Genomic DNA, 18,168 nt, shown 5'->3' on the forward strand with positions numbered 1-18,168 from the left:
CTTGAGTCGCAGCAGATTGTCAGTTGTCAGTCGGGAGGGAAAACCATGTGGCATGAGCTTTGGCAGTGTGGAGTTCGTCATTTGGGCGTGTTGGCCATGTGAACAGGCGCCGGGCAAGATTGCGGTGGATGCTTTGGTGTCTGTCAATGATGAAATTTGACGATCACTGTTTGCGCCTCTTGTTTGGGGAGGGACGGATTCAGACCGGATCGGCGGGCATGGCGCCCTGATTGAGTCCTGTGTTCGGTAGTGAACTGAGACTTGGGGCGGCAGTGGAGACCGGTGCTGGTGGGAGCCGAGACAGGTCGGAGGAGGCAGTTCGGGCCGAAGGGTGATGATGACGCCCGGAATCAGGTGGCTTGATGCCACAGGAGGTTTGTTCCTGGCTTGCGTCCATTACCGTCAAGGTCGGGCATCTAGGCGCAACGACGATCATCCGTCTCCGGTGGTGAGTGTCCGGGAGTGGGGCCGGGACCGGCGCCGGGTTTTGTATCCACTGCCTTATCGGGAAACCCAGCTTCGTCGGTACAGGTCTCATAGCACACGTAGATTCTATGATCGTGAGGCGTGGGGAGTGAGGAATGCTGCGTAGAAGCTGTAGGCTACATTTGAGCTGAGACTGGACCAAGTCTGCGAGCGACGATGCCTCGGTCTGTGGAGGCATCTCAGCATCAATTGGCCGTAGACCCGCGCCTCAGGATTTTCGCTCTGTAGAGCACCTGTGACGGTTTGAGCCTGGTTCACAATGCAACGGCTGTGTCTTGTGTGTGTTGGTCCAGAGAAGTTTGTTCCCCTATGCGGTTCGTCATGACGAGACTGACATGATCCTGCCCCCTGGTGCTTCACACCACGCAATGCGCTCAGCTACTAGAATTCATCCGTCTACAACTGGTGATGGAAATGTAGAATCCCAGAGGCAAATATAACGCTGCATTGCAATGCAATGAGCTTTTCGATGCAGTCACGTGATAGCGCGCTTGTGGAACCGGGTGGGTCCCAGGTGGCCAAACGTCACGGCCAGAAATTTTGGCGCATTGTGCACTGAGATCCCGAGGACTCATGGTGAGGGCCGCCACTCATCACAATCTCTTCACAAAATCACTAAAATTTTGCCAGAGATGTTGTCCAGATTGAGTCGGCCGTCTGGCCGCTTTCAAAGTCTCACGGCTAGGACGCCGGTTCCCTGGGTGGTAACCGGGTCCAGCCTTCAACAGACCCACGCTAGCCCATCAAGAGTGAGTACCCCGGTGAAGGCTCTTACATCGAGAATCACTTGACTAACGCGCAAATTCAGTCATGTGGCCAAGACCGGGGATTTGCGAATGTAAGAGGTGGCAGAGGACGCGGCAGGGGAGGACGGGGAGGAGGCGCAATGAGACCCCGGGTGACATCCCACGACCTCTCCGCCGAGGAAATGGAGAGGATTCGTGAACAGTCCGATATCAGGGACCGTCTCCGAGCCTGGGAGTCCGAGAACCACATCCCCGCCAAGCGTCTGCTGTCCGATCTCCCGACAAGAGACATTCCGCTCTCCAACTACTTAACCAGGCCTGATATGCTTCCGGGCTCGACGGAAGCGATCAACGGCCAATACACCGATTTCAACGACAACAAAAGCCAGGCGAATCGCGCTCTTTATGACGGCGATGAGTTGGAGGACCTGAGAGGGTCTACGTCGGCGCTTGTGGCCGGTGATCTCGTGGAGACGAGGTGAGATTCGAAGTGCCATGACAGCACAACGGCTTTGCTAACAAGACGCAGGTATGGATCAGGCCGCTTGCCGATCCTGGCCATCTGTCTCGGCGATCACCACGGCCTGAAATACTTTTACATGAGCACGGGCGAGGTCGTCCCCGAGCAAAACATCCCCACGCTCTTCACCCTCACCAACTTCATCAACCCCGCCAGCTTCCGCCACATTACAGACATCATCCCCCCGAAGCCAGTCTCCAACCCCCGCAACGTGCTCTCCCACCGCAAAAACGAAGACGCTCTCGCGACCGCCGCCCGTCTGCAGGAGGCCCTGACAACCTTCCGCGCCAACTCCGTCTCCTTCTACCAGGCCCACGACAAGCTCGACCACGCCAGCACCTTCCTCGCGCTCCCCGACAAGCCAGACTACTTGAGCCTCGAGGAAATCGCAGAGAAGCTACTCCCCGAATTCCTCAAGGTCAAGGACAAGTTCTCCCCGCACGCCCTGTACGCCGTGCACTGCGCCCTGCAGCGCGACGAGTGGGGCTTCCGGCCCCTGAACCTCCGATGGCACCGGCGCAACTACATCTACGAGGTGCGGCCTGCCTCCGACGCGCGCATCCTGCGCAGGACGGAGATCCAGGTCCGCGAGCTGATCGAGGGCGCGGCGCTACGCGAAAAGCCCGCCGAGTCCCTGACCCTTTTGAAACAGAACAGCCTCGGCCAGTTCATCCTCAAAGCGCGCGGCGTCATCGAGGCCAGCCGGAAGAGGAGAGAGTGGACGCCGCACGGCATGATTGGGCCCAGCGAGAAGGAGGCGGACAAAGTCATGATGTGGAGCAACCGGGACCTGGACTACATCCGGTTCATGGAGCTCTGGGCCTGCCACCGCATCGTGCCCAAGGCGTCGCAGCTCGAGACCCTTGGCTCCACGATCCTGCGCCTGACAAACTGCTACACCCAAGACGAGTGGCTCGCCCACTGGACCGCCTTCACCTTCCTCCAAGAGATCGGCTGGATCCCGCCGTGGGACATCCCGGCCCGCTACGAGTACCGCTTCCCCGATACGAAAGTACACAGAGGCACCCCGATAAAGATGCCCCTTGTCGACGTCAATGCCTCCCTCAGGCCGGACATTGCCGCCGGGAGCAGACGGGACTGGGGCGACACGACCGTCTTCTGTGTTGACGCCGAGTCGACGACAGACGTCGACGATGGCTTCTCCGTCGAATCTACTAACACGCCCGGCGTATACTGGATCCACGTCCACATCGCCGACCCGGCCTCGGCCATCGATCCTCACTCCGACGTCGCCCGCCGCCTCCAACAAGCACCCTCGAGTCTCTACCTCCCCGGCTTCCCGAACAAGATGCTCCCCCGCGACCTCGAGCAGCAATTCTCGCTCGACCCGGGCCAGCCCACCCTGACCTTCAGCGCAAAGGTCAACGACCAGGGCCAGATCCTCGACCACAAAGTCGAGCCCGGCATCATCAAAAACGTCCTCCATGTCCCCAAAAACGAAGTCGCCGCAGTCCTGCCCGGCCTCCTCACCCAGCAACCCTCCACAGCCCCCTTCTCCGTCGGAACCCCGCCGCCCCCCTCCACACCAACAAAACAAATCACCAAAGCCTCCGCCCTCTCCCAAACCGACAGAGACAACCTCCTCCTCCTCAACCGCCTCTGCAAAGCCCTCAAACACCAGCGCGAAAAGAAGGGCCAGCTGCCCCCCTTCCAAGCCCGCTTCAACTCCCCCGAGGTCTCCCTCGCGCCCACCTCCGCCTACGGCGACCCGGAAATCCCCGGCTCCTCCATCACCTGGGTCGGCGACCCCTTCATCCGCTTCTCCGACCACGCCACCACCGAAGCCGACCGCCTCGTCGAGCGCCTCATGCACACCGCCGGCGAGGTCGCCGCCCGCTTCTGCGCCGAGCGCAAGATCCCCATCCCCTACAGCACCCAGCCGGAAGCCATCCGCAACAAGTCCGAGCTCGCCGCCTTCCGCAGGACGCAACTCGACCCCCTCACCCTCAAGGGCAAGCCCATCCCCGTCGAGACCCTCCACGCCCTCTTCGCCCTCGTCGGCACCTCCGAGCTCGCCATCGACCCGGCCCCCTTCTACTCCGTCGGTCTCGACGCCTACGCCAAATCCTCCAGCCCCCTGCGCCGCTACGCAGACCTCGTCGTCCACTGGCAGATCCACGCCGCCCTCGCCCGCGAGCGCGCCACCCAGTCCTCCCTCGCCGGCACAGACTGCTCCGAGGCCGACTTCCTCCCCTGGCGCCGCAGCACCCTCGCCCCCGTGCTGCCGATGCTGCAGGCCCAGCAGCGCCAGATCAAGCAGGTCGACAACAAGGACGGCCCGACGCAGTGGATCGCGCAGGCGCTCCTCCGCGCGTGGCGCTTCGGCGAGGCGCCCCTCCCCGCGACGTTTACGTTCATCGTCGACGGCCTGTACGCCTTCGGCCTGCGCGGGCGCCTGGCGAGCTTCTACAACCTCTCGGCGTCGATCGACCTGGCGCAGCTAAGCGGATTCGCCAAGATGGCCGAGATCAAGGTGGACGATCTGATCGAGGTAGAGATCAAGGACATCAACGTCGTGACGACGCAGATTTCGGTGCAGCCGCTGAGGAGGTTGACGATGGCGACGTCGCAGAAGCAGCCAGGGGTGATGGGTGCTGCTGCTCGCGTAGCTGTATGATGAGAGAAAAAGTTTGTAAATGAGAGGGAATCAATGGCCTCGTGTAAAATCATCTTTATAGCATAGACTCCCACATGTATGTACGACATACAACGACTGGCAGGAATGGGCTGCCTCGAGCAACGACTCAATTATACCACTTGATTTAAATGCAGCATTGGCGTGTAAAAGTTGGTATCATATTCGATCATTATCACAACAAAGCTAACACCCGCGATTTCCCATTGCTATGTTCTCCCATGCGAGCCATCGAAGCAAAACTCAACCAACAACTTCTGCCATGCCATGCTTAAAGCCCAGCAATGACGCTCTGGATACCAACACTACTGGCATCTTCGCGACGCTGGACAAAGGCCTTGAAGTCGGCCTTGGAGAGCTTCTTGCCCATACCGGCGGGTCCGGTGGCGAGCGTGCGAGACTTTTCTTTGAGAGCCTCAGGTCCAATAATGAACAGCGATCCAATGTCGGTCAGGAGCTCGACCGAGGCCTCGACATCGGCGGCAAGAGACCACTCCTTGATGGTGGAGACGTACTTTGACAGATCCTGCGCAACCATCAGACCTCCAGTGGCGTTGACCTGGAACTTCTTGAAATGGTCAAAGAGTAGAGCCAGCACGGCAAGCGCAACCTCGGAGCTCCAGACCTCCAAGTTCTGGCCGTCAACAGCCTGAGAGGCATGACGAGACACACTGGAAAGAAACTGGCTGATTTGCAGACAGGTTGGGGTCTGCAGGGAGTCAATATCTCCATCCCGGGGACGGAAATCAAACTTCTTCTGGTTCGCAAGCGAACGGGTGACCCAGTTGGTGACGACGTCGATGGAACTACGCATGACGGCGTTGGTCTTGCGCTCGATGCCGTCGATGGCGGATTTTGTCTGCGCTGACATGTTACGACGAACGGTCGTGTTTGACTCAGCCAGCTTGATAAGGACAGTAGTAATGAAGCGCTCCATTATACTGGTGATGGTAACCGCAGGGCGAATGGAGGGTAGGTAAGTGAGGTCCGGCTCCGTCTTGATGTTCTCCTGGGAGCTCGCCACGTCCAGGGCGGCGTCGAGAGCGGTCTCGACATAGACGCGGCCCATGGTAGTGAGCAGCAGGTTGAGTAATACGTTGACGTCCTTGGGTGTCTCGACTTGGGAGCCAAGCTCCAGCGTCCTGCGAACTGACTCGGCAAGCCACTTCATCATTCTCTTTGCGTTTGCCACACTAAGAACACCATCCTCCTCCGACACCTCTACTTCTTCCTTGTTCTCGTTGTCGCCTTGAATTCCCGCAACACGAAGCATCATAGCCTTCTGTGTGGCCGTCAATTCAGACGAATCGAGACGCTCAAGGTATGCGTCCTTGGCCGATGACAAGAGCTGCGAACTCTGTTGCGCCAGGGATGCCATGAAACCCGTAGGCGCCTTCTTCCTCTTGGAGTGGTAGGTTGTGAACTTGAATAGCAACGAACTGTACAACTCCTCAAGACTCTTTCTCTCGCGGTCAATGTACGAATTGCCTACAAGGTAAGGAACAAAAAGTTCCTCCATCTGTTGGTCTAGTGTTTGAGAAATTTGTGGAGAGGCTGGCTCTGGGTGCTCTGTCAGACCATGAGTCTTGAGATCCTCGATGAGACTGCTGATGTATGTCCTCGAAGAATGCAGCGATCTCAAGAAGGCCAGCGAAGAGACCTCATTGGCTTTGTCCAAGACCATCTCGAGTCGTTGCTGAATGGACTGCTGGAACACTCTCTGGATGAACTTGATCAAGACCGTCTCGTAGTATGGGAAAGCCCTCTTGATGATGAAGGATTCCTCCTGCATAACCAACTTGACTTCGTCAACGAGAGACTGCAGACTTGGCTCGACTCCGGGTGGATCTGAATCTGGGTCGGCAATCTGTTCCCACGTCTCTCCATCCATCATCACCTCGTCCGAGAGCAGTTGGTCCCTGTCGATAAAGAACTGGTGTTGGTTGACGAAAGTAGCAATGACGCTGGCACCGCCGTTGAAGTCGTACAGCACCTTTGAACACTCCATCATGTCGTCGAAGTTTTGACGCCTGTAGCTGTTGTTGAACTGCTTCAGCAGCTCCTGCTCGAGGGATTCTGAGAATTTCTCCAGCAACTCTCGTGTATTATGAGCGCGGCTCGTTCCCGTGACGCCGTTGGTTACGCCGTTCCCTCGGAATCCATTCGTCCCATTTGTCTGGCCCCATGATGCCGGATCCAAGCGCTGGCTGATGCGCATGAGCTGCCTAGAAATGACGGCACATCGCACCTTGTTCTCAGCGCCGCCCTGCCTCTGAATCTCCTCCAGCGACGTCAGCTGGCCGGTCTCGCTGACCTCGAGCCAGCATTGGATGAGGAAGTTGGCGTCCTGGGCACGTCTTCGTTTCCTGTCCAGTTCTTCCAGTTTCTCTCCAATCTGTACGGCGATATTGCCTCCTGCTTCTTGCCTCGCGCTTCGGTCGCCGTTCGTCGCGGGGTTATTTAGGGACAGATCGAGCGCCTCAAAGGACGCCATGGACTGGTCGAGCTTTCTGCCGAGGGTATCGAGGGTCTGGTCATGCTGGGATTCGGCTCGTCGCACGTTGGATTGAAGTTCCGATTCCTTCTCCTGGAGTTCCTCGGACAGCGATCCAAGCTGCGAAAGGGCGTCTAGAAACGGTCAGCGATTAGTCTGCGCAGAGGCTCGAGGTTTCGTACTCTCAAACGTTCGAATGAGCGGCTTTGGGTCGAAGGCAGGCTGTGACGGGCCAGATCTTCGATTGGCAGGTACGGCGTTCTCGGCGAGGTTGTCGACGAACTCGCGAACCACAAAGTCCTGGTTGGAGAAATCGTCGAGGGTGAAGCTGGGCCCTTGGGGAAAGAGCGACTTTGCCCCAGACGCAGCCCGCTCCATGGTTGCGGTCGGGCTGGAAGTGCTGTCGTTTCTTGTGTTGGTTCGATTGGTGACAGCCCGCTACATCATTCTCGATGATCTTCGAGTCGTAGAAGAGGTGCTCCAGCAGCTGGATTAATCGTGGTCAGCGAAGGCCGAGTCCAGGTCGTTGGGATTCGATGTTTCCGCGTTTCGGGAGCACGTTATCCGCGTGGCCGTTCAAGCAGTGACGACCGAGCTGTCCCTTGGATCCGCTTTGGGTTAGCGCAAGTGATCCAAAGTCACTTCTCCGCCATTGTTGGCCCGTGTGCACTTTGAGATCGAGCTTGCACGTGATACTACGAAGCACGGAGGTCATATTGGGTGCTCCCTGAGCAACACCACCTCCTGACGTCGCAGCTATAACGAACACAGAAATGACCATCTAAACGCATTGGAGGTCTCCAGAAGGCCTCAAGTGAGGAAATCGCGAGTCAAATTCAAGGACTATCTGCCTAGAAGCCAAAGCAACTCGCTGCGAGCTATGTGTCTGCTCTGTCTGCATCCCGTTCCCTTCTGCCTTCCTCTCCTTCTCAAATAGAGCATAAATCATGCGCGTTTCCCGATCTGCCGCGCTCGCAAGTGCCGAGTTCTCTATCCTTCACACCATATACCAAAGGCTTCGTATGGTCCTGAACTCTTGTGTCTCTTCTCCATATTCGAATTGTTTCCCTGAGGCGGCCGTCAATTCTCAAGCTGCGTTCAAGAGCTGGAGCACGGCAAGTGAATCCGGGTCCTTGGGAGAGCCTGGTCCAGTGACCAGAGACTCTGGGTCGCTGAGGTGCGAGTCGGAGTTGGGTGTGCCAGGAGGGGTGCCTGGACCACTAGGCTTGACTTCGACGGTGCTTGGCTCAGCAATGTGGGAGTTCGCACCATGGAAATCGTCTGGAGCAGGGCGAGAGCTCGAGCCGAGGCTTTCGCCTTCGGCATGTTGATGGCTTGGGGTGCCAGCACTATCTCCAGTAGATCCGGCTGCTGCCAGACCTCCATTCGAGCTGGCAAACGAACCAGAGCCATCGATCTCGGTCTCTGGCAAATCATTGGCATCGTCATCATCGTCAACCAATTGCCGCAGCCTCTTGAACGGACGGGCCGCTTCTTGCACGTTGGAGGTCTGTTCTCTCAGCCTCTTAACCCATCGCTCAACGATTGCAGCGCCTGTGGTGTGCGTGCCTTCGCCAAGACTTGCCGCGAGTCGGCAGTTCTCCGCGTGAACGACGAGCTGTCTGTCCATGTTGTCGATGACTCCCGAAAGGAAGTCTTGGATCCTGTCCCGGGGGGTAGCTTCCTTCGACTGAGATAGAGCACCAACCTCCTTCCGAACCATCTCGAAGGCGAGGAACACCTTCCTCTTCAACTCCGGCTCCTCAGCATATCTCGCGTCGCAAAGGTACGCAAGCGTCAGGAGAAAGTCTTGAATTATGTCCCAGCTCAGTACGACAACGCCCTCCGTGTCGCTGCTCAACGCGATGGATGCAACATGAACGAGAAAGTGGTTCAAATTCGTCAATGATTCCCGTCTCAAGAACGGATAGAGACCCTGTAGGTGATGTGTCAGTGGGCCCGGTACCAAAACACTATGTTGTGCAGTCTTGGAAGGGTAACCTACGAAGAACTCATCCACCGCCAACTTTGCATGCCGTTTCTTGAGTCTCTTCTTGCGAATGAAAGCGTCGAGGTAGGTAGAGCTCGGGAAGACGGGAAACTCGACTTTCGTCAGTTTTCCGACCTCGTCTCTGATCTCATTGTACAGTTTGAGAGTCATCTTCGAACGCAACTCTGCAAGCCCAGCTCTGAGTTTCGCGATTTGGCTCGCGTCGATAGGGTTGAGAGCAGATACAGGAGCAGTAGAAGCATTGTGCAGGGTCTGGAAACCCAGCGAGTTCCCGGCACCAACCCCGGCGCCAACCCCGGCGCCAATACCGGCACCGGCAACCGCAGAGTTGCTGGTTCCGGGCATGCGCACACCTGACTTGGACTTGAACTTGGCCTTGCCAGACTTCTGTTTTGCCGACTTGTTTGCTTTTTCCTTGTCCTTGCTGCCCCCGTTGCCGTCGTCTTCGTCGTCCTGCTCGCCGTCGTCGTCGCTGTCGCCTTCGTTCTTCCTGCCAGCGATTCCCAGGATTGATGCTTTCCAAGCGCCAATTCGTTTGTTCGGGTCAGTGATGTCGTCAGCCTGGTCTCGAAATTCGGGGAAGAAGTAGATCGACTTCGTGGCACCAGTTATCTGAAAGGCCTTGCAGATACCAGTCATCGGATCCGGTTCAGCAAGAGCAAAATAGTCCAATCGCTTCCTGACATTCGTAGGGAAGATGGCTTTGAGAGCCGTGGGGCAGTTTCGCGAGACTGCCACGGCCTCTGACTGATCTTTCGAGGCCTTCTGCTCAACGAGATCGCTAATGGAAAGGCTCCGCGTTGCCATGTGAGGCTCGGTGGAAGGCTCCAGAGGCAGGTACCACCCTACCCACAAGCCAAGGCGCGCTCGAGGGTTGTTGTTGTCTAGCTCTTGGGGGGTCGGGAGATTTGTGGTTCCTCTTGCCGTTCCATCCTTCAAACTCTCGATAAGGGCGGCCCGCGTGGCCATGCGGGTTTCATATGAAGAGAACAGAAGTTTCTGGTTCGGTTGACGCCCCTCGCCGAGTCCGTCATCGTACGCCTGGAGGTTTGCCTTCCACGACCACTTCCGTGAGAACTCCGGTTGAACAGCCATTGTGAAGAGGTGGACAGGAAGACTGCTGGGATGACAATGTCGAAAAAGTAGCAGCGACGGAGTTGATGTATGAGTAGTTACACGTGGGATGATTTGAGTATCCTAAGGGTATCTTGCCAAACTTGGTATGACACACGACCCGTGACTGCTTTCGCAGTAATACTCAGATGAGGGTGTGGGTGCTCTTGGCGAGTTGGGAGCTGTGAGACTGAGTGGGCTGTGTGTTTAAATAGACAAATACCGGCCTGAGCAGGAGTCGATCTCAAACAGAAGGAGGGCGCCTTCTAGAAACGATACGACGATAAGATGGAAGAAGGCAAGAGAGACACGGGGAAGGAAAGGAAGTTAAATAAATTCACAAGGACGATATGGTAATGAAGGAGATGGGAAGCGCAGCACGCCAAAGTAACGTCGAGTGGAAAGTGGCGATGGCAGCTTATGTCTGCAAGTCTCTACTGCCCGACTATCAGACGCGTACAGAGGCCCACCTGTCCTCTCTAGCTCTACTCCTTCCGCTTCAACTTGCGAGGCAGGTTCAGCCTCCGTCCTTCCAATCTTCACTCCTGGACTCGGGAGGCAGCAACTCGCACATTCACATCCTCCCCCGGCTTGAAACAAATACCCATCCCCTCCCCTTGATCAGCCAACTTCCCCTCCTATTCAGCCCACAATACCTTGCTATCCAACCACCGCTACTCTGAGAGGTACACTATACATTTCCTTCGTTCAATTCATACCTTGCATACTATCAAAAGCAAGTTCTTCTACACGCCGAAGAAGACACAATCTCCGTCAAACAGCATGCCACCCAAGAGAAAAAGCCTCCCACGGGCTGCCAAAAAGTCCGTTGACTTGGAAGAGGATGCGGGGAGGAGTGCCACAGAGCCAATGCATCTCGGCGAGGCAGGCACTAAAGTCGCAATGACCAGAGGAAAGAAGACCAGAGGAAGCAAGGCCAGAGGAAACACAACCAGAGGAAACACAACCAGAGGAAACAAAACCAGAGGAAATCAGACCAGGGGAAATCAGACCAGGGGAAACCAGACCATAGGGAACAAGGGGTCCAGGCATGATTCGAAGACCCCGTTGGACGAGATCCACGTTTCAAGCGGAGGTTCGCCAGGTGCGTCCAACAAGAAGCAGGCCGTCGATTCTCCTCCCCAGATCGCCACTCCTCCCCGCTCCTCGGAACCTCCTTCTGTTCCTTCCGTATTGGAATTCTTGGTTAGAGGAGACCGCGAAAAGCGCATCTCCTCGGACGAGCGAGCCAGAAGACGTCAGATCCAGAACGACATCGACTGGCTGGGCAAGTGGCTCCTAGAGTATGCTTACCTCCAAATAAAGAAGGATCAGGGACTTTATCCCGAAGGGCCGGTCGAGTTGGCGAATGATTTATATACCTCTAGTTTTTGGTGGCGCGAAGCCATTCGTACTATCTCCAAAGAGGACGTTATGGAGCAGTTTCGTGTGCTCGAAAGGCAATTACACGAAGCTCCCGATAAGGTGTTTGTGCAAGCCATGTTTGGTTGGACCAGCTACCAGATGTGGAAGGATGGTTGCAACATTCAGCTCATAAAGGGTCAGGCTGGGATCTGGAGCCACGTGCAAGGCATGGATATCGAGGATGAGTATTGGAAGATGCTTCGACAGGGGCTCCGTGAGTAGTAAACACCTTTGCACCCAGCTCGGCTCCCGGGTCCTCAACAAACCAGTGTTTGTTATCCTTGTTTGCGACGTCAGGCTTTCGATTGTAGAGCAGAGAAGACGGGACAGAGGGCATGAGGTCCTCCTATAGATATTGGTTTCCATAACAAAAAGATACTCACACGACCCTTCTACTCTCTCTGGTCCCCCAGTGATGCTCTCCTCGTCTCGGTTGATGGTGTTTGATAGAAGATGAACCCGTTCACAGGTTACATCTTTCTCATCGGTCGAAGCCCTGGCGAAGAAAGCCCGACTGGGATAAGTGACGGAGCCGGCTAACGTCGCCGCCTCCTGACCTACCTGAACATGCTGCGCGGGAGGTGATTAGCTGGAAGACGCCCAATCTAAGGGGTAGTAACAGTGGGCATGAGTTCAGCCTTAGGTTTTTGAACCCCGCCCTCCGCAGTGTTTCTCCCACGGTGCGCCCAAAGGCCAGCTTTGACGTCGAGCAACAGGGCATCAGCAGCCTCCCTATCACAACACGCCCTGGGTGCCAGCATTCGTCAGCGTATCATGCTTAACAGGATCGATCCAAACCGATGGCGGTAGGGCAGACACGGCGCGAGCCTGGCCTTAGACGTCCTTAGCTTTGACTTCAGCCGGCATGGACCAAACCTCAATGGAACGGGCGCCCACAAGGCGACGTCAACTAGTCATACTACACCACCCTTCCCCACAATGACAATCACAGCAGAAGTCACTCAAGTCCAAGGTCATGTTTCGACTTGACAAGCCATCGATTGAACAGCCCTACAAGCAGTTGATAGAAATAATACAATAATGCCACCCCCCTTTTTCATCTTCATCAAGAGTAGCAGGTAGTTTCAACAACCAGACCGGGTCGAACAACAACCCCCTTCAACTTCCTTCCACCCCCTCTTCCCTTTCCCTTCCAAATGTCAACCTCCACCTTCCCCTCTTTCATCTTTCCACCAAATGGAGTGGGGGAATGAAGTGACAGAAACCATCAAAAAAGCCCCTAGAAGTGATGAACAACTTCCTCTCCTCCAACACCCCTTCTCCTAAACACCCTTGAGGTGTATTGTGTGACAAAAAATTGATAATTACATTGCCAAATACCAGAAAAAGACAAACTTCAACAAGCGACGTTGCTGGGAATCCTTTTTGTGGCTTGGACGTGTGTTGATGGAGTTCTCTGCGATATTGGTATCACGGAAATGACTGACTGCGAAGGGAACGACCTGTCCCGGGTCTCGCTCTAAAAACAGGAATGTACAGAAGAGAGATGCTAGAAGCGAAGAAGAAAAAGCAAGAGATGGAAGAGAAAAACATGTGGAGGAAAATCGGGAAAAGAGGATGGAAAAAGAGAAGAATTGTGGGAAGCCATGTTCACGAGCGGATGAAGAGAATTACGCCGCCCGAGGAAACATGCCATGCCTACGGTCGTGCGAGAGTGTGTGAGAGTGAGAGCGAGAGTGAGGTGGTGTGATGCGAGTGTGTAGTAGTAATGGAAATAATGTGCGCGGCGGATAGTTTAGGTAGGCGATAGTGTGATAGTAAGGGCACGCCAAGTATGTGTGTTCGTCTCTACGAGACATATGTGTGGTAATATTGGGATTGTAACGAGTGGTGGACTTTTGAGTGCTCTAAGCCGTCTATGCTGAATGGAGGCCCCCGCCGAAAACGATGCTCCGGAAAAGACCTGGGTATAAAAGTGGAAGGACGGATCATGATTGGGATGTCGTGAAGGCGCCATGGCCGAGAACGGAGCTCGGAGAGGTTGCGCAGAGGCGATTAGTGTCTCGTCACCGCCATGACTTCAAGTGAATCGCCGGCTATACCTAGCGTTGATTTTGCTTGGCCTTGTTGATCTCGCCGAGGTTCAGCCAGCTCATGTCTGACGACGTTGAAGCCATGGCAAGCGGGGGCTGCTGGCTTACACCACTCGGATGACCCTGGCCTGGTTGCCTTGACGGGATGCTTGGTGCCAGAGACGTCGGGTAGAGGCTCTCAGCGTAGACACTGCTCGGGGCACGATCCGCACCCCACGGCTTCTTGTAGCTGCCAATGGGGTCCCAGGTATCACGGACGCTCTCAGGAATGCCACTTGAGTAGCCAGATGAGGCGTCCGAGGTAGGTCGTCGGGGTGATTCGATCTTGGCGGAAACTCCGTCTCTGAAGGGGATCTGGTTTGAGTAGTCCGAGACAGTCGGGCTGCCTGAGACCACGCGGTTGAGCTCCGGCCGGCCATCGTGCCGAATGGGCGGTACGGTGGACAGATCCTGGGTGATGAGGTGAAGAGGTGGGACGGTGGCAGAGTCCTGAGTAATCCGGTTCTTGTTCGAGTAGTGAGAGGTTTCCGAGTCGACGGTGGTCCGCTTCGAGTTGCCGAATCCGAGGATATTGAGAGCACTGCCCCCAGACCAGTATCGGTTCCAGCCTGAGCTTCTGCGAGTCTCACCAGGACGTCCCATTTGGTTTCCACGTGTTGTGGGGCGGGGCTCAACCGTGTCAGCGGCGAAAGAGACGCCCTTCTCGTCACGGGAAGGCGGTGCCAGGTTGGGAACCTCGTTGACCTGCGGCATGGGCTTGCTGATGGTGCTCTTGAAAAAGCTGTTCGTAGAGCCACGCTTAAAGTCGTTGCTAGGGCCGCGAGGAGCGACGTTAGCGTTGGACTTGGGACCATTGGCCTTGCCCATCAAGATGGCCATGGAGGAGAAGGATCCAGCCGAATCAGACTGCTGGTGTCCTCGGAAACCGGGCGCGGGACCAAAGTCGTTGTTACCGTAACCGAGTCCAGCCTTCTCGTCGGGGAAGCCTCGTTGGCCGTGCTCGGGGTTGGGCTGATTCTTCGCACGACGACGGCGGATGCAGAAAAGAATCAAGCCCAGGAGAATCATGATACCGGTGATAGTTCCAAGGACAATACCAAGGATGGCGTTGGCACTGACAGGGGCGCCAACAGCGGGAGCAGCAGTCTCCGAAGACGCAGAGGATGAAGCAGAGGCGGAGGCAGAAGCAGGGGCAGTAATGGCGGAGGAGGCACTAGAGATTGCGCTCGACGAAGACTTTGAAGAGCTGCTGCTGCTTGAGGTGGCAGTGGAGGTCGACGAGGCACTTGTGCTGCTAGACGTCTCGCTGGTAATGAGCACAGACTGCTCGCTCAACTTCTGGTTGGCGTCTGTCCAGCTGTTTTCGCGCGCATTGAACATGCACAAAACATCGTTCGTGTTGCCTCCGGCAAAGACGACAAGACCGGTAGAGTCAGACGCGAGGGCGTAGTTGGCGCGGGTTCCCGTGGGCGCGAGGGTGCTGTTGTAGGCAGGCCAGTCTGCCAGAGTCAAATCGCGCTTCGCCATCTCAGCCGCCGTCCGTGTCGTCTTCTTCGACACCGCGGCGGAGTTGGCAACAGGTGCTCCCGAAGCATCGATAAGGACCATACGCTGGACCTCGTTCGGTGAGGTCGACAGGTCGAAGGTATACAAGCTCTTGCTTCCATCATCTCCCTTCATAAGCATCGCCCTGATCGCCGTAGTATCCTTCAAGATCGGTGAAGCGAGAGTCGCGCCAGAGTCCGTCCACAGAGTGTCCGGGTTAAAAAGCATGACTTTTGAGTTGGTGGTGCTGCCGCCAACCACGACCGCCTGGGTGTCGGACCAGGTGAGCACAATCGGGTTCACGACGGGTGGTGCTGTAGATTCGTAGGCGCGGGTGTGGTAAGGTGCGGAGGCGCCAACGACAAAGGTCTGCGTCGAGGGCCCGGAATAACCATCTTGACTGCCGCCGTAGATGATAATCTGATCAGTGCCGGGAAGATAGGTTGCGCCGTGAAGCAGACGCTCCTGCGTTACCGCGTCCTGTGGTTGGATTGACTCCCACTTTCCGGTCGCGAACGTGTACTTCTGCAGTCCCCGGTAGTCCGTCGATGTTCCCTTACCTCCAACAATGTACAAGCCAGCCTGGCTGGCGTCCGTGGGATTTGAGCCGACACATACACCTCCTGTGACCTTTTCGCCCTGAGTCAAAGTCTTCCATTTCGCTCCCTCGGTGAGCGAAAGTGATTGGAAAGCGTCTGCGGAATACGTGTACAGAACATTGTCGTGGATAACTGAGCAGATGTTGTTCAGGGCGACGGGGGGCTCGGGGAGAGTCATCGTGTCCGTGTGTCGGGGGGTGAGGTTGTGTTAGATGAGATGTGGTCGTGAGTGTAGGTGAGAAGATGACGTGAATCGTTCACTCTACAACAACATGGCGCGAATATCTCAAAACTAGATTCGTGTAAAAATAAGATGGAGACCTCGTATCGAAAACGGCTTCGTCACGAGGGGTCGTCTTGTCGATGGGTGAGATGCTGAGGTCCAGGTGAGGGCTGCACACAAGCGAGGGCCGTCGAGGCTTCGAACCGGAGTTCAATCGTTCGCGATTTCGAAGTGAAGTTGATCGGTCGGTCCCAAGCTCGCAGGACGTGATGCCGATGATGAAAATCGAGGAGCGGTCCCAAGGGAGGAAGAAACAGTGTCCTGAAATTTGTCGTGGACGGGAAGCGTTGCCCTTGTCTCGGAGTTTGATCTGCAGAACAAAGTTTCTGGTGCTTCTTTCGCGGGCCAGTGCTAGAGCGGCAGGCAGGAAGCAGCAGGAAGAGAGGCCCAGACGGCTGGGTTGGAAGAGAAACAAAAAAGGCTTCTGGCTCTCCTGAGTCCTGAAGGCCTTTGTGTCGCAGGATTTTGGGGGTGGCCAAGCGGAGACGTGTTCGTCGTTGGTCGGATTCGTATGTTGGAGGTGGTGTCGTGGGTAGGTCGTATCGCCCCTGGGCTATTACTGTCGCTCGTGTCGGTCGGTTTGGTCGGTAGGAGAAGATAGGGGAGGCAGTGACGGACGTATGTAGGCATGCGTCGAGTATGTTGCCGCGTCACGGAATCGAAGAAAGGCTTACAATGAACGACTCTTGTTTTTTCCTTTGCGAGATTCAACGTTCCAGACGATGAGTAGCAATTCCACCTCGAAAGAGCGAAAAATGCACACACGGCACTGGAGGAGAAGAGGGAGAGGGAGAAAAGCAGAGATCCCGAGTAAGTGAGAGAGAAGGAGAGGCGAAAGGAAGAGTGGGCTGTGGTACCTCGTTTGAGAGCGGCCCACGCCTCTGGCCGCTGCGGTCTCTCGCTCTCTTGGGAGTAGTCGACCAGGTACAGCCCAAAGTTGCAGGCGAGGAAACACGAGACAGGGATTCTGGGAATCGTGACTGGGGGTCGCCAGGAACGTCCTGGTTGCTCTGCCGGGGTGGCTTGGACTGGTGATTGACGAATCAGACGGTCCAAGAGCCATCAAATTGGGTCAGAGCAGGGGGCCCCCAGACGAGCGCCAAAGTAGACGACGGGCCAAGAATACTTGGATGGGTGGTGAGACAATGCGGTGCCGCCAGGTACAGGCCCAAGAAGCAGCTACCCTTGAGGCTGCACCCTAGTCCAGCACGAGATTGAAAAAGGGGGTGCCGGGGGCTTCTGGCCTATCAGCGATTCCAATCTCGCGTGCTGCTGGATTGGGGCACATCCAAAAGAGAAGTCGAAGGGGGCTTTGACGCCAGTTGACGACTCTGTCTTGTCAGTGTCCAGGAAGCCCAGCAGCCAGTGGCAGTCAGGCTAGCCGTTGAACGGCCAGCAGTCAAGCCAGTCAGTCGCGGCGATGACAACGGGCGGACCTCCTGCGATCTAGCCTGAAGCCGTAAAGCGCAACATCATAACGTGGCCCCCGGTGCAGTCGATGCTACCTTCAGTCTGGTGCGCTGCCCCAGTGGTGATGTGTCGTAGCCGCAAGTGTAAAAGCAACCAGAGAGACGCGCGCCGGTTGAAGTCAAGCAAAAGTAAGCCAGGCGCCGTTGCGTACTCGTTTTCTTCTTCTTGGGCCTCGTGCCGGCCAAGGCTCCAGGCTCAGGCTCGAGGCTTCTCGTGGCTCGTGTCCGGGTCGTCTGTTGTCTGACGGCACATGGACAGACTTTTGCTCTGCAGTCAAAGGATGGGGGGAGCCGGCCAGAGTGACGGACAGATCACACCAGACGACGGCTAACTGACAGCACTGATGGCATCCATAGTGCAAGATCCGCCGTCCGTCCGTTGCCTCGTGGATTGGCTTGGCCAAAGCAGAGATGGGATTAATTCCACGCGTTTGCTTGGCTTTGGCTGCAGAGCTGAAGTGACCGGCTCTCGTTCGCGTTACTCGCGTCGCTTTGCTCGAGGGAAGCCGTCACGGGCTGCCGTGGGACCACGAGGTAATGAAAGCAATCAAGCCAAAGCCACGATCTCCTTCCCAGGCTCCCAGCAAACAGTCGATTGACGAGAGTGCCAGATCCGAAGGGGCCATTGGGCCAAGACCAGCTCACGAGCGAATCCACGGACGGACGCCCGCTTCCCGTCCTCGGCCTTCAATAAAACAATATCGGGATGCCTGCAGCGGGCACCGGCCAAGAAGGGGGGGCCTTACACCGGGCAGCTCAAGCGAAGG

General features: G+C 56.3%; 5 protein-coding genes across 5 annotated transcripts; 2 read left to right on the forward strand and 3 right to left on the reverse strand.

Moving 5' to 3' along the window:
• Positions 1-1,372: 1,372 nt before the first annotated feature.
• Positions 1,373-4,390, forward strand: GCG54_00004057 (Mitochondrial protein cyt-4; the record flags this gene model as incomplete). The annotated part of the gene is made up of 2 exons (XM_045404112.1): positions 1,373-1,710; positions 1,762-4,390. 2 exons carry the CDS (start codon positions 1,373-1,375, stop codon positions 4,388-4,390), a joined length of 2,967 nt encoding a protein of 988 aa, XP_045263947.1.
• A 289-nt stretch (positions 4,391-4,679) lies between these two features.
• On the reverse strand, positions 4,680-7,280 carry GCG54_00004058 (Exocyst complex component sec10; the record flags this gene model as incomplete). Its single annotated transcript, XM_045404113.1, has 2 exons — positions 4,680-7,036; positions 7,085-7,280. 2 exons carry the CDS (start codon positions 7,278-7,280, stop codon positions 4,680-4,682), a joined length of 2,553 nt encoding a protein of 850 aa, XP_045263948.1.
• A 709-nt stretch (positions 7,281-7,989) lies between these two features.
• On the reverse strand, positions 7,990-10,008 carry GCG54_00004059 (uncharacterized protein; the record flags this gene model as incomplete). Its single annotated transcript, XM_045404114.1, has 2 exons — positions 7,990-8,838; positions 8,908-10,008. 2 exons carry the CDS (start codon positions 10,006-10,008, stop codon positions 7,990-7,992), a joined length of 1,950 nt encoding a protein of 649 aa, XP_045263949.1.
• A 921-nt stretch (positions 10,009-10,929) lies between these two features.
• GCG54_00004060 (uncharacterized protein) lies at positions 10,930-11,673 on the forward strand (the record flags this gene model as incomplete). Its single annotated transcript, XM_045404115.1, has 1 exon — positions 10,930-11,673. One exon carries the CDS (start codon positions 10,930-10,932, stop codon positions 11,671-11,673), a length of 744 nt encoding a protein of 247 aa, XP_045263950.1.
• A 1,841-nt stretch (positions 11,674-13,514) lies between these two features.
• On the reverse strand, positions 13,515-15,827 carry GCG54_00004061 (uncharacterized protein; the record flags this gene model as incomplete). Its single annotated transcript, XM_045404116.1, has 1 exon — positions 13,515-15,827. One exon carries the CDS (start codon positions 15,825-15,827, stop codon positions 13,515-13,517), a length of 2,313 nt encoding a protein of 770 aa, XP_045263951.1.
• Positions 15,828-18,168: the final 2,341 nt, after the last annotated feature.

This window comes from Colletotrichum gloeosporioides, assembly GCF_011800055.1.
Source record: "Colletotrichum gloeosporioides strain Lc1 chromosome Unknown consensus_48, whole genome shotgun sequence".
Lineage (NCBI taxonomy): Eukaryota > Fungi > Ascomycota > Sordariomycetes > Glomerellales > Glomerellaceae > Colletotrichum > Colletotrichum gloeosporioides.